Raw genomic sequence first — 13,976 nt, 5'->3', positions numbered from 1 at the left:
AGAAATAATAAATTAAATGTCCGGGAGTTTGTAGGACCAAGGAACGGTAAAATATGACGAATAATGAATTTGTGTTAAAGCTATATCTTTACATTGAGACGACGAGGATACCAGATCCCCTGTTATACGGTGACTATTTTGCATGATTGGTAAATGATTCAAGATCCCCCAGCAGCGGCACATCCCGAGGCTAGATTCTTGACTTCACTCTAAGTCACCCAACCTCATTACTTTGGATATCAGCACAGCGATTGTACATACGTATGTCAACATTTCGAAGTCCTATTAATGTTCAAGATTCATGATATCGCGAGTGGCCTGTTCACCTAGTCTTCAATCTCACTTGTGATGCAATTCAATTTACAGACAAGACGAGCTTCTTACCTCCTTAGGGCCTAATATCTGGTCTTCGTATGACTATATCACAGGAAACATTCTGAGTAGGTAGTGCAATGATATGATGAGTTTGAATGATTTACTTCAGATTTCACTACTATATGTGCACGCTACTGGACATGTTCCTCCTCTGTGAGTAGCTACTCGTGAAGTACTCGTTACGCTGAATATCGTACAAGTTGTTCTCTTCGGAGACGAGAACTTTTGCTTAAGATTATGCACGATATGACTTGTCCACCGCTCCTCCCTTCTCCATAATTATCTGATATCAACACATATTACAAGCAATCTAGCCGCCCCAGAAGATCCTTTAGCTAACGAAACCAATTTGATGCTTGTCACCCATACACACACATCCAACTACCACTTCTTTCGCTTCTTTGGAGATACTCTACTAGTAACCTTCAAAGAACATATCAGCTGTCAAATCGCGGTGATTTAACCCGGGGGGACTTACATTGGGATAGACGCAGTATGCATGAATTGCGCTGCAGGAAGAGCAACTAGGCAAGCTTCTGTCACACCCATGGTGCCGCTCATAACAATTGATACAAGCTCGAGGTGATGTTGCCGGCGTGCGCTGCTTTGGAGAAGATGCTGAATCATAGTCGCTTCCTCCCGAAGAGTATGGTTTATCGTCCTCGAGATTTTCCATAGGCGCCTCAAATGCATACTCTGTCGAAAGATTTCTGACTCTGCCTCTTGACTCGGCAAGTTGGTAAGAATCATTCTGCCAGTGACTTAGAAAAGATATCTGGTCGTTGACTGTCCTCTCTTTCAGCCGATCCGCAAGGCAATTGATACCATCAACGACTGGCGGAAGCTCTAGTTGTTTTGGGCGACGCCGTATCTTATCCGCAATGCGACTAGGGCGCGGTATGAATTCGTTACTTGATTCCACGTATTTTCGGATGATTCCTTCTTGTTGCGAGCGAACTCCATCCTCTTGAGCGATTTTCTTCATCATTTGTTTATTTCCAGGAACCCCATCTGCATACTGATGGGCAATCCAGCTTGCTTCCTCTCGAAGTAAGGCTTGTGAAGTCCATTTCGTCCTGAAATTGATACAGTCGCTAGCTTGAGCTTTTCTGTGAACTTCGCAGATGTCGTTTATGGTTCCGCTGTTGCTGAAGGTGACAAATGGAGCCTCTCTTATGCATCTGATCGCGCGATCCTCCTGAGCATTAATACCGATGAAGTTTGTGGAAGAAAGTATTCGAGCCTCATTTATACCATTTAAACTCCTAGCATCGATAGGTGTTGATTTTGTTCTACCCATAGTTATAATAGTAGCAAGTGCAAAGGAGGAGTTTTTGAGGGTTGTGAGGTCGGAGGAGTCCGAGTGGCTATTTCTCTGGTTGTTGTTTATACAACCTCCAAACTTAAAAGATTAATAACCGAAGCAATCACACCTTGAATCAATGAACTTTCTTTAGTGTCATCTGATTCGGCCAGTTACGAATTCAACATTTTTCGTCTTTGAAGATACTGTGTGTGCATTATTTGCTGTACTTCAAAGCAGTCTTCACAGTGTAACTTCATGCATTTTGGATTCTGAATACAGTCAGGCAGGTCGATATAATTCATAAAAGCTACACAAAGATGAGGATTGCTTCATATACGAAGCTTCATAGAGGAAGTCGCTGGGTATGTCAAGTACTTAGGTATCTGTCTATCTATTCGTTCACTGGCTATTGTATACTTTATACAGTTGTTTTGTAATACATGTTCAACTTCTCCATTGATCTTTACTGGGTTGTTTGCGCTGGCACATATGTGTATTCTATCAAAAACTTCTATCTCTACCAAGGCTACCGTTATCCAGGTACATACTAGGTTTCTTCAATCCCTGGAGCTCTGTTTGCTCAAAACTGGTGAGCTCATCCATTACTGTGCCCATAGAATAAAGAACAAATGGCTTGCAGCTTTATATTGCATTGAATGAAGTTGAAACTCATTCAGATCATCTTACAAAGAAAGAGCTTCACCAAAAAACAAGAAAGAAGATGCTAGGACTCCCGTAGTTGAACGACAATTTGCAATTCTCTTGTCTTTCAGTACATCAGGTCCACAAGACCAGAAACAACATTGGATTATATCACACCTATCATCTGAAACGAACTCGATAAATGTAACCATGTCCGTATTCCAATTAGAAGAATCAAATCATCAAGATCTATCTAATCATTGCTAGTGCGGAATGAAACCTTAATTGCTACCTTTACAGTGTATAGACTGATGTTATTTAACATGCAATAAAGCATATCGGTTTAGTCATATCAGTGTCAGGCACTATGTACGGCTACTTCTTCTTGTCAAGTGGCATGTGATGTTTAGAAACTTGGGAGATTAGCCAGGAATGGGCTGCGGACTCGATATGTTCGGATTGGATGGCAAGTATCGTCCGTGAAAGAAAATGCGCTGGCCAAGCTCATCTTGGGTCTAATCTATATAGAACAGATGATAGATCAATGAGATGAAGGATTTGTTATTGCTGAATCCTTTTGGAGCTGTTATTTCTCTCCAAATTTTGCTTGTAGGGAAGCAATCTTTGATTATGCATCGGAATGGCTTCAACTTTCCAATTCATTTTCTATCACAGTTCTTGCTGATTACAGATGAATGAAGTACTAAAGAACAAAACACTGGCACAAAATTCTCCATCCGAATCCTTCCTATATGGTAGGTTTCCCGTGCGACCAACGCCTATCATTGTATATCTCGGGACTCAAATAAGAGGTAATTTCCAAAGAGTCATTCTCAATTTTGCATGAAATGTACGCTTGTAGCCCAGTGGTAGCTTCAAGACAACGGTAAGTACACATTTTATCCAGCACACCCATGAAATCCCTTGCACTCTGGTCTTGTGAACCTCTGCGTTTGTTGAAGAATGTTTGGAGTCCTTTAGCAATAAAGAGATCATCCTTTGCGTAATGTTTTACCGGGAGATAGACCTTTGCAGTTACTTTAAAGCTACTGGGACGAACTTCAAAGTGATAGAGGATTCCCGAAGTGATATGCGCTTTGTAGGGAACATGCCCGGCTTGACCCTGATCAACACAAGTGAAAACCAGATTCCACAACATTCGAAGCTCTTCTAGACCGTTTGTAATTTTAGAATTATCCACAAAGATACTAATAATTCTCATGACGCTTGCCAGTCTTATATCTGGACACCTGGCATATATCTTCATACGTGACTTTTGGGGCGAAACGCAATCAAAGGCCATCATGAATGGGTCAAGTCCGTGTGACTTGCTCTTCAGATTTGAAGCTAGAACCAAGCCTTGGAGGGATGTCCATTCCAATTCCTAAGCGAAGCTGGCTAGAGACTCAAGAATAATAGCAGATTTAGTTTGAGATCTTTCCATTGCTCTTGCAAACGGCATCATGTACAGCTTGACAACACGCATCTTATCTCTCATTTCAAATGCCATGAAAAAACTTGAACGGGGTGGCTGCGGATCGAAACGGGATATAAAAAATTCAGAAATGACATCTTTTGAGGGAGTGAAGTCCTTAAGAAGACGGTGGAACCATTGTACCTTAATCTCCGGTACATCGACTTCAAGGCGGTTAACAAGATCAATAGTAGCTTTCTGATTCCATGGATCGCCAACTGTGCCAGATTGCTTGCTAATGGCTTCAATACTAAAGCGCACTCTTCTATCAACATCTCCTTGTGCATTCCTCCAGTTCCAGCTAAATTCAATGGGACTGAAATCATCACTCATGTAGCTTTTCCATCGAGGGGGCTGGTTTGCCTCTGTCGGAAATAGACCGAAATGGGAACGACACATGTGTGGTAGAACATCATGGCGAATGGAACTATTCCAGACAATAGAAGACTTATATAGATATCACAAGAACTACGATACACTCCAGAAATGCATTGCCAATGCAGAAACCCCGGTTTTCTCATATCCGCAAGCCTTGTTCTGGACAGCAGTCCAAGTACATTAGAGTAAGAACTTCGCAAGTTTGAATAGCATATGCTGCACCGCTAAGAAACCACAAACCAAATAAATTGTGGTATTATTCTTGGGATTAAATTGTGGCTTGTCTAGCGGCCGTAACTATGGCAGAGAAAGGGGGCTAGTATCGCGTAAGCTGCGAAAGTACGAAAGTACGAAAGTACATCCAAAGATACTCATCGTATCGTCTTCACCTCCGGAAGATCACAATGCAATCAAAGTACCATATCTTCAAAATCGAGATTGTTAGATGAAGAAACTGCATTATCTCGATGTCAAAATCACGCAGCTGCTTGAAAGAGCATCCAAAGTCTTCAGGAAAAGCCCATCTGTTGGTCAAAGACAGCTGAGATAAACCTAGTCAATTTCTCACATGCCATCCAAATGGAGTTTTCAGCTAACAACCAAGACTCTGGGCCAAAAGATCATTTCATGCAGGCGATGTTCGGTTAGCTATTGTCATTACACACAGCTGCTCATTGATCGCCCATCAAATCGTTCGCGTGGATATGTCGCACATCCCGAGAGCTTGGAGGTCGCATTGTTATTACCTGAACAGATTCTTTAGGGCGGAGGTGCTAGTGAGATAAATGATCATGCAATGTGGGATTGAGATTTACTTTTGCTCCAGCTCAAATATTCCACTACACCGCTCTTTTCCAATCAAAACAATCAAACTTTTTTTTTCTTCTTTTCCTGAAATAGAAAAAGGCTTTCACTTTTCGACAAATTTGCTTTTTCAAATTCCAATCTTTTTCTGTATGCGTTTTGAACTACGAGTACATTTCAATTTACACTAGACCACCTTTTTAAAGATCAGATCATAAAATATAAAACTTGCGATGATAACATTTAAATGTTTGAAAGTTCAGATGTTATCTTCATAACAGAGTTGTTCCATTTTCATATTTCATGGGAATTTAAGTTGACGATGTACCTTGTACCAAGAAGCTGATACTACTATATATTCCAACTCTTCTACTTCAAGGCTATGCATCAGTAGAGGAAAAGCTCATTTCATCAATCAATTACGTATTTTGATAAATATTAAACAAGTTTGATAGCATTGGCTGTTTTGTCAAAATCTAGTCTGCATTGTAACTTACATGCATAGAAATAGTAAAGCCATTCTCTTCATTGGTGTTTGATTTCGAATTAATACATTACATTATATCAGCGATGTAGAATGTAGAGGCTGACCATCGCAATCTTTATATGTATTGCTTTTCATCCAAAGGTGTTTAATCACGGAGCTTCTAAGTTCCCACTTAATGGCTAGCTTCATTATAGTATCGGCATACAATATCTTCTTCAACTCAGGTGGTCTGCGGTGACAAGTTTTGGATATCGTCCGGTGTATGCTTGGCTGCAGATATTCGCCTGTAGATACGTGGTATGAGAATTCCTCAAAATTCAAGCACAGCAAATAATTTCCTAGCCAGCTCCCAAGGAAAATGTTACCACTGCTTCACGATTGTGTGTCTAGTGAGGCAGCACTTTATCTGGGTGTGAAATGGTGACAGCATACATTTGTCTTTGAGCATCTAATTGTCAAGCTCTTACCATACATTAAAATTCTAGCAACAATAACCACCAAGAGCGAGGCCGTCAACAATGCAGCTGTGAATATCTGCAGAGAAATCCATCCATAAGATTCCAGAGCTCCTGCAGTTAGATTTACGACTAGTATGCCTGCAGATATTGGCATTAAGAGCATTCCTAGGCGGAAACTCAAAACGCCCGCATCTGGAGATAATGCAATACCGAGATTTGGATAGATCGACGTCAAAACCCCGGAAAAGAAGCCATAAGATATAGTGGATAAAATCATGCTAGCCGTGCTGTGAATAGTTATCCAGGTGAATGCTAAAATTCCACTTACGAGAACGCAAATTACGTCGATGTTAAATGGACCATAGGTGTCGGCGAAGTGGGTTGGGATCTATAATTTTATTAGAAACCAGGCATCGATAAGGATATATATAAATTGAAACGTACGATGCGTCCAAAGAAAGACCCGGCATTGAGTAAAGAGGAAAGATAAGGAACAAGGTCGCCTCCCACTATATTGGTGTCGAGAGCATATAATTGAACATAGAAAGGCGGGATGTAAGCGCCTATAAATACTAGAAAAAAAGAAGATACTAGTAACCAAGAACGGCGGTTCTTTCCCGGCTTTTGTATCAAATATCTTTCTGACTGCAGACGGAGGAGTCCGCACATGTATTCCGAGTACAGGAATTGTAGCGGCAAAAAGAATGATAAAACCAACGACGCAGATCGACCACCCAAAACCAATTCTTGGTTGCAAATGATTGAAGACTATTGGAAAGACCATGCCTCCTGCAAACTATATGTGTCAACGTTGGATATAGGGCCACTATATTTCTCACGCATACCTATCGCACTACCAGAAGCTGCAACTCCCAAAGCCGATGCTTGTTTCTTGTCAAAATAAGCTGGAAGCACAGCAATGCTGGAATAAATAAACCACTGCCTATGCCGAACATGACTCCTTGAGCCAGTATGAAATGCCAATATTCAGAGCTGATACTGGTCAACATCGTTGCCAGTACGCACAAGAAGCATCCTATCCAAACAAGATATCTCAAATATCCACGGTCAATGACTAGACCAGCAACTATGGAGAATCCGAAAAGAAAAAACGCTTGAATGGACCCAATCCAAGAGATCTGAGACGAAGTCCATGAGGGATAGTCAGTCTCGTAGTATGCTTGGAAATAATCTAAAGACTTCAGTAAAGATTTGTTAAATAGTGCAGTGCTCAAGAGTTACCAAATGAGCTCAGGAGACCTCAAGACAGGAATAATAGAGAAAATGAGCTTGCATATTGCACCCAAGCAACAAAGCCCCCATCGGGGGCCGGTGCATCAGTGGCTGATCTCGGTTCAACTAGCATTTTGATTCTGATTATGAAGTTTGAATAGAAAAGACAGTCGTGCAAATTCCTGAAATGTTAATGTGGCAGAAATATAGATCGTCTATCCGTCTACCTCAAGGCATCGTAAGTCTTATCGAGAATATTTGTTTGACTTGTAACTTCATCCTCGTACCGAAAGTAACTCTATTATTGCATTATTAAATGCAAATGCATTTCATCGTTTTGGAAACATGGAGAGTGCATTAACCACTTGTCATCCAACATTTAACGGACAGTATGCCTTGACTAGTCGGTACGTAGTAGCAGTGCTTACTATGAGTTTTTTGAGGTCTAATACGATTGGAGCGGTTAGCACATGGGCTGGTTCTAGCCTAGCATCAGAAAATGACACTGCGCGATTAGATTGTCGGAGCTGGAAACTATCCAATACCCCAGGATACCACATGTATACTTCTGCATCCAGATAGATTCGAGGCTTGAAATATGCTTGCTAGGTGTGGGTAACCATACCATAATTACCCATATGGATTAGCGGGAATCGTTCGAAAGATCATGCATGGATGATGGGCTGTAACAACTCTCTCTTTGGTGAAGGAGCATGTCAAGAAACGGTAAGTTTCGTGTGGACAAGTCTCTATGGTCAGTTGTACGAAAGATTTCTGGATGAGTACCGCGTCAACAAGCCAACGATAAATGTATTCCTTTGTGCCTTTGCTCCAAAATAATGGATGTAGAATGCTTCTTCTACGCAATCTGGTGCATGCACCCATCAAGGAGGTGAAATTCTAAGCGAAATTGGTCAGGCCACTGAGGCTGCGTGGAGGGATTTTCGAACGGCACCTTCCATTTCAGGAAATTCTCGGTACCGGTGCTGTGGTGCGGATGCAAGTATCGTTCTTCCTATTAGTACTACAGTATATTTCTTGACTGCGCGATGCAGCAATCAATATACTTGGCTCTTTAGATGACTTCGTGTGCACGCAATCTTAGTGGAGGCAGGGGTAAGAATGTTCATCTCGTAAAGCCAACTTCGAGTCTTTCTCCTCGCGATTGTAGCTTTCCTTTCAATAGAAGTTTAAAATCAGCTTACCGAATGAGCAGTGTGCATGAGTTGTTGGAATCGATGCCAAATAGTGGAGTCGGCATATTCCGATATATAAGTGTCTCTGATCTGGGGATCAATGAATTGAATTGTAATTCTTACGGCAAATACCTCCTGCTTCCTCCGTCAATGTAATCATGCAATGGATCAATGTTGATTGGTAAAGGTTCCTAAGAACTCTATATAATAAGGAAAATGTTCAATAACACTTGTTTTTCTTAGCATACAGGCCAGTATCGTTCTCCCAGAGTTACAGCAATCTGAGAGAAATTACAATTTACAACACATCACCGATAAATACCAACAAGCTACCTAGATGTCGCTACGATGGTGGTATCTTCGTATACTAACTATGCTTCCTACTGTTACCCACGTGTTTCGAGAATCCTTCCATCTGTACTTTCATTACTACATGACAACTCTTTCGACAGTTCAAGTTCTAAGAGAATACAATCGACGTATATGTATATAATATCATGAAAAGCTCTATAGCAACTAGAGAACATACGGCATCCGAGGTAATTTTCTAATCATTCACTAGACACTTAATTTCAATCTCTCAATCTCTCAAATCTCTCAAACCTCTCGATATCCACAATTTCAAAATCTTCAAAAAGTCAATCTCCATTCTAGATACCTAAATGGTAAACTTTTCCTTTGATTTACTTCCTACCTATACTATACTATATACATACATACATACATACACACATACGATGTAAAACCACATGTATGCATCTGCATCATCACATGACACCATCCCAAAGATCATCATGTCATATCATATTCCTTTTAACATCCATTCTCATTTCCTCCACCACTCTTCTATTTCACAACTTCTCTTCCCCCTACTCATCTATCTCCCACCACCCCTCACAACTCATCCTTCACCTTTCCCCCCTTCTCCGCCTCAAAAGCCCCCCCACTCAAATCCGGCATCCCCATAATCTTAACCACCAAACTCGTCCACCCGGTGAAGTGTTGAGTTCTCTGTCCCACTCCTGTTTCAGGATTATATTGTTCCCAGGCGAATCCTGTTTCTTGCCAACTATCATAGACCGTCTTGATAAGATTCAATCTAAGTTTCGTGTAGAGATCTTTAGATTTTTCTTGGTGGGGACCAGGGGTTTCTGCGTATTTCTAGGAAGGATTAGCATTTTCGGCTAGAGAATGATCCGAAAGGGGGAACTTACAAGTAGTTGAGACACGGCCAAGAAATTCATATTCATCCAAATAGGACCTCTCCAGTAATTTTCATCTGTTCCATAGAACGAATCTTTCTTACTCAAAGATCTGATACCATGTTCACTCCACAATTCCTCTTCATCACCCAACAAATTAAGAATGTGACCCAATTTATCACTATCTTTATCAATGAGACCTGTCAAGAAAGGGAAGAGCGAAACGTATCCCTTGTGACAAACCAATTGATGTTCTTCGTAATCATCAATTGTAGCGTCGCAATAACATTTTTCCTTTTCGCTCCAATGTAGATCATCAATGTTGTGGTGAATAGCTATTTCAATCGTAGCTAACTCGGCAACGTCATCTGCCATACCGAGGAGACCAGCAATGTTCTTGAGAGATTTAGTCATCATACCCATCCAGGACATCAAATCGACATGTAACTCTCCTGGATGAGGTGGTTGAGGACGAGGGTAATCATCGAGACCACTAGTAAGAATATGTTGTGGTGTTCGACCTCTCCATCTATAACCTTCCTTGGAACTAAATGCATCACGATCATAAGATTTCAAATCTCCGGCTTGAGTTTTACGGAACCAGTAGTAATGCTTCTTGAGCTTAGGATAAAGCTCATTGAGATATTGAAGACCAGCTTCTGGGTTCTTCAAATATGCCGAGTAGATTGAAGGTTCTTGAGTAAGTTGCTCCTTTGCTTCTGGCGAAGTACCATTGAGTGCACCAAGCTTGCTAATAAAAGCATCGATGATGAAAAATAGCGTGGGTGGATTGGCATAATGAGGGTATTGTGTTTGAAATTCAACAGGAACCTTGCTGCGAGCTTCAGCACCAAGAATTTGTTCTCTACCAATCCATCCATCTTCATCCATAAGATTGAACCAGCTTCTGACAACTTCGAGAGTAAGATCAATATCCCAGTCGGCAATCGGAAGAAGGTGGAATCCTTCATCCCAAAGGAATCCTCTAGGAAAGAATGGTCGAGATGGAACGGTAGTGAAAAGCTCAGATGGACCTTCCAGCTTTTCTTGTCTTCGTCCTCTTGCTGCTGCGGCTTCTTCCCAAAAACCCTCGTTACTCTCTTCATACTCCTCAGCATATGAACGATCAACAACCGAATCTCCATGGAAATACCCAAGACCACCAATCAAGTTTGAGAACATTTTACTTGAAAATCTTTGAAGACTCTCAATATCAAAAGGTGGTTGCAGATCAAACGTAGAGATAAATCTGTTGTAGAAGGATACACTGTTTTCGCCAATCAATCTCGAGATTTCTTGACTAGAAAGTTCCTTCTCCGCCGAGGCACTGTTGAAAATGATGTCGAATTCAAAATCTCCCTCAAAGACTTTTTGAACCAAGTGGAAGTTTCCTTCATCTGGTGCGTGTGAGACGGTATAGATCTGATATGGAGGAGGAGCATTATCTTCTCCATAAGTCCCCAGATATTCATCGATTTGCTCCTTCAACTTGCCGAACAAATGGGGTTTGGCAGCCCAAAGTAACTTCTCATCAAGTGTAAGAGAATGAACAAAAGTCCTATCCAATGGCTTCTCCTTGTAAGACGGATGATCCGAAGCAGGATGATAACCCCGACCAGGAGTAACCGTAATTTTATATTCGCCCAATCCATCCGAATCACCATTGAAATTGACTTCTCCCTCGAACCCCAAATCATCCTGCTCATTCGCAACCGTCAAACTTCCCAATCCTTCAAGAGAAGCGTAGAAAATCATCGTTGTCTTCAAATCTGCAGGCGACCCATCCCTAACTTTACCCCTCACTCTCGTTGCCCAGTTTCCGCCATGTTTACCCCCAGGGGACTTGACAAAGAAAGTGCTGATATCAATACCATTGCTCTCATCGTACATGGTTTGTTTTCCACCATTGCGAGCATCGAATTCCTCCCACCCATAACCTCTCATACCATCACCTTGCTCGCAAGTATGTCTAAAGTCTATAAATTATACAATTAGCCATGATTCCCCAATGTTCCTCCTCATCATTACAGCAACAACACCAACACCAACACCTCCATCCTCCAAACCTTCCATAAAACACAAAACTTACTATGTTGCACATCCACGAAATTATCCACCTTCGCCCACATCAAGCCTCCGGTAAAACTCTTAGGAATCCTCGGACGAACTCCAAAATACAAATTCGGTTTATAAGCACCCCATAGTAAACTACTATTCTGTTCCCTCGCAATTTCCGTCGTCACAATTCCCACATCTTGTTTCTCAGCCGCGTGGACAGAAGTGCCAAACAGCGAAAGTACTGCTACCAGAGCTGTTACTGGCCGCAATGTGACAGGCGTCATATTTTTCCCCAATTGAAGAAACAAAAAGTTAAGATCCAGAACTTGCAATCTGGATACTTAACTTATTATGAAGAAAGGAAAGAGGGTTTTATGAGAGAAATCATAGGACTTGATACCCAAAGAACACCGTTGCGAATTTGTGGATAGATTGCGTTGCGATCAGCCTGTGGCGCGAGGCTGCAGGGAAGGCTTCATGATTCCATATGGTTATTGGTCCAAATATTCAAAGCACGGATAGAGACGCGGGCCGAAAGTTACGGATAAATGAATTATGTTTCCGGTAATCGGGAAAGTGTTCCTGAGTATTTATCCTCTTGACTATCTAGGTATGGGGAGACGCTCAAAAAGTGCTGATAAACAAGGTTAATAAGTCCCCGGATATCATGTGGTCATGTATTATACCAATTTGCCAATCTTCAATCCACAAATCTACGAATTCATACAGTCTTCCCCTCTCTCAATATGTAACCCCTCATCTGGCCTGTTCGCCAATGACCTATTCTTACACTCCTTTGCTCCTCATCTAATCCCTACTCGGACTCAGAGGTCTATTAAATCCTCCAACCCGATTCATGTATTGACGATACTCTGTCTTCTTTTCCTTCCTTACAGCACTAACATTATTTCCTGCTACCTGTTTATTTTGTGTCGTTGCGAACCCCCCAAAACCCATCATTGCCTGCATGGCTGCCATTCCATCATCCTCAACCACAATATCATCGTCCTCTTCTTCCTCTTCCTCCTCCTCAATCTTCTTCTTATGCCGTGACGCCTTCTTGTTTCCACCATCAACATCCATGCGATCGTGATCTTGAGCTGTAGCTGTATTTGTATGACTAGCCCCAATACTGAAGCTTACCGGTTGTGGAGCGTCATCTATATATTCGCTATTTCGTGTCTTCTCGCTACCTCTATCTTCTTTATAATCTCGCTCATCATCGCGCCGCGGACTCCTAGATCTTGCTCGTTCATTTACTTTCTCTCCTGATGATCGCTCATTGTCTTGATGCGTGTTAGACAGTGTTCTGATCGCAAGGACAAATGTTCCATCCTGCTCTGGCTCAAGTGAAAACATACCTTTTCTCCCATTTCTATCCTCATCAATTCCTCGAGATTGTCGAGTCTCATCTTGGTCAATGTTAGATCTACCTCTCAATGCAAACACCGTCTGCGAGAGCGCATATGGCATAAGCTCACCTCTAGTCCTATCTGGCACGTCTCTTCGATGTCCATCTCTCTTATCCGACCTCTCGTCATTTCTTTCCCGATAATCCCTCTTCCTGTCACTACCTCGCCCATCCCGATATTCATCTCTCCTTCCACCGCGGTCTCGTTCCCTCTCTCGATCTCTGTACGAACTGCGTCTATGATCTCTCGAATCGCGCGGCGACCTGCTTCTATCTCTGTGACTGCGATCATGATTGCGATTTCTCTCATCGCGTCGATCTCCTCGATCATTTGTCTCATCTCGGTCTCGAGCAGAACCACGACTTTCGCTTTCCTCCCACATTTTGGTACTATCGGGTCGTTGTCTTCTTCTTGGTAAATCCGACATCTTGAATAAATCTTAAATTTTAATTCTGTCCCAAAAATTCCAATCCAATGCACGGAAATTATTGTTGTTTATGAAGTAAAATAAAATAATGTAAAAGCTGTACCATACACTTATTAGCAACTCGCGACGAAACCGTATCGCGCCGTATCAACTCGGATCAAATTTCAATTGGTTCCAAATCACATGATACCATCCCTCCAAACTTTATGTTGCACATCTGTTGGACCCTTTAACTTTCGCAATTGACGCCCGATTTTTAGTCCGAAAACAGAAATGGATTCCTCAACCTTTCCTGACACCCAAGTAAAAGTTTCGGGGATTTCGATCGTAAATTGATCTACTCCCAAATTTCAATCCTTTGAAAGCTTTCCTAACTTTTTTATGTATCCACGGAAGGCATTTCGCGAAAAAGATGCGACGATATAGAAATTAAGTGAATGTTTGTCCAAATAAAGGAAAGCGTTGTTGTCAATCAAGCCTCTGTCAAGGTCAATTGCGGTATGAGACCAAAGGTAAAGTGAATA

The 13,976-nt window shown here is 41.7% G+C and overlaps 6 protein-coding genes across 6 annotated transcripts; all 6 read right to left on the bottom strand.

Annotated features, from left to right (window-relative positions):
* Positions 1 to 756: 756 nt before the first annotated feature.
* Positions 757 to 1,675, bottom strand: Bfra_007918 (putative transcription factor cys6 protein; the record flags this gene model as incomplete). The annotated part of the gene is made up of 2 exons (XM_037338286.1): positions 757 to 798; positions 854 to 1,675. The coding sequence occupies 2 exons, from the start codon at positions 1,673 to 1,675 to the stop codon at positions 757 to 759; spliced, it is 864 nt and encodes a 287-aa protein (XP_037190349.1).
* A 1,396-nt stretch (positions 1,676 to 3,071) lies between these two features.
* On the bottom strand, positions 3,072 to 3,626 carry Bfra_007917 (putative dimethylallyl tryptophan synthase protein; the record flags this gene model as incomplete). Its single annotated transcript, XM_037338285.1, has 1 exon — positions 3,072 to 3,626. One exon carries the CDS (start codon positions 3,624 to 3,626, stop codon positions 3,072 to 3,074), a length of 555 nt encoding a protein of 184 aa, XP_037190348.1.
* An 81-nt stretch (positions 3,627 to 3,707) lies between these two features.
* On the bottom strand, positions 3,708 to 4,196 carry Bfra_007916 (putative dimethylallyl tryptophan synthase protein; the record flags this gene model as incomplete). Its single annotated transcript, XM_037338284.1, has 1 exon — positions 3,708 to 4,196. One exon carries the CDS (start codon positions 4,194 to 4,196, stop codon positions 3,708 to 3,710), a length of 489 nt encoding a protein of 162 aa, XP_037190347.1.
* A 1,672-nt stretch (positions 4,197 to 5,868) lies between these two features.
* Positions 5,869 to 7,290, bottom strand: Bfra_007915 (putative mfs monocarboxylate transporter protein; the record flags this gene model as incomplete). Its single annotated transcript, XM_037338283.1, has 5 exons — positions 5,869 to 6,312; positions 6,369 to 6,487; positions 6,516 to 6,720; positions 6,779 to 7,123; positions 7,228 to 7,290. 5 exons carry the CDS (start codon positions 7,288 to 7,290, stop codon positions 5,869 to 5,871), a joined length of 1,176 nt encoding a protein of 391 aa, XP_037190346.1.
* A 1,957-nt stretch (positions 7,291 to 9,247) lies between these two features.
* On the bottom strand, positions 9,248 to 11,897 carry Bfra_007914 (putative mannosyl-oligosaccharide glucosidase protein; the record flags this gene model as incomplete). Its single annotated transcript, XM_037338282.1, has 3 exons — positions 9,248 to 9,514; positions 9,568 to 11,531; positions 11,645 to 11,897. The coding sequence occupies 3 exons, from the start codon at positions 11,895 to 11,897 to the stop codon at positions 9,248 to 9,250; spliced, it is 2,484 nt and encodes an 827-aa protein (XP_037190345.1).
* Positions 11,898 to 12,420: 523 nt separating this feature from the next.
* Bfra_007913 (putative u4 tri-snrnp-associated protein 3 protein) lies at positions 12,421 to 13,452 on the bottom strand (the record flags this gene model as incomplete). Its single annotated transcript, XM_037338281.1, has 1 exon — positions 12,421 to 13,452. One exon carries the CDS (start codon positions 13,450 to 13,452, stop codon positions 12,421 to 12,423), a length of 1,032 nt encoding a protein of 343 aa, XP_037190344.1.
* Between the last annotated feature and the right edge of the window lie 524 nt (positions 13,453 to 13,976).

Source organism: Botrytis fragariae, assembly GCF_013461495.1.
Source record: "Botrytis fragariae strain BVB16 chromosome Unknown tig00000112, whole genome shotgun sequence".
Classification (NCBI taxonomy): domain Eukaryota; kingdom Fungi; phylum Ascomycota; class Leotiomycetes; order Helotiales; family Sclerotiniaceae; genus Botrytis; species Botrytis fragariae.
Note: the sequence above shows the minus strand (reverse complement) of the source record. Positions and strands in the feature narration are given on the sequence as shown.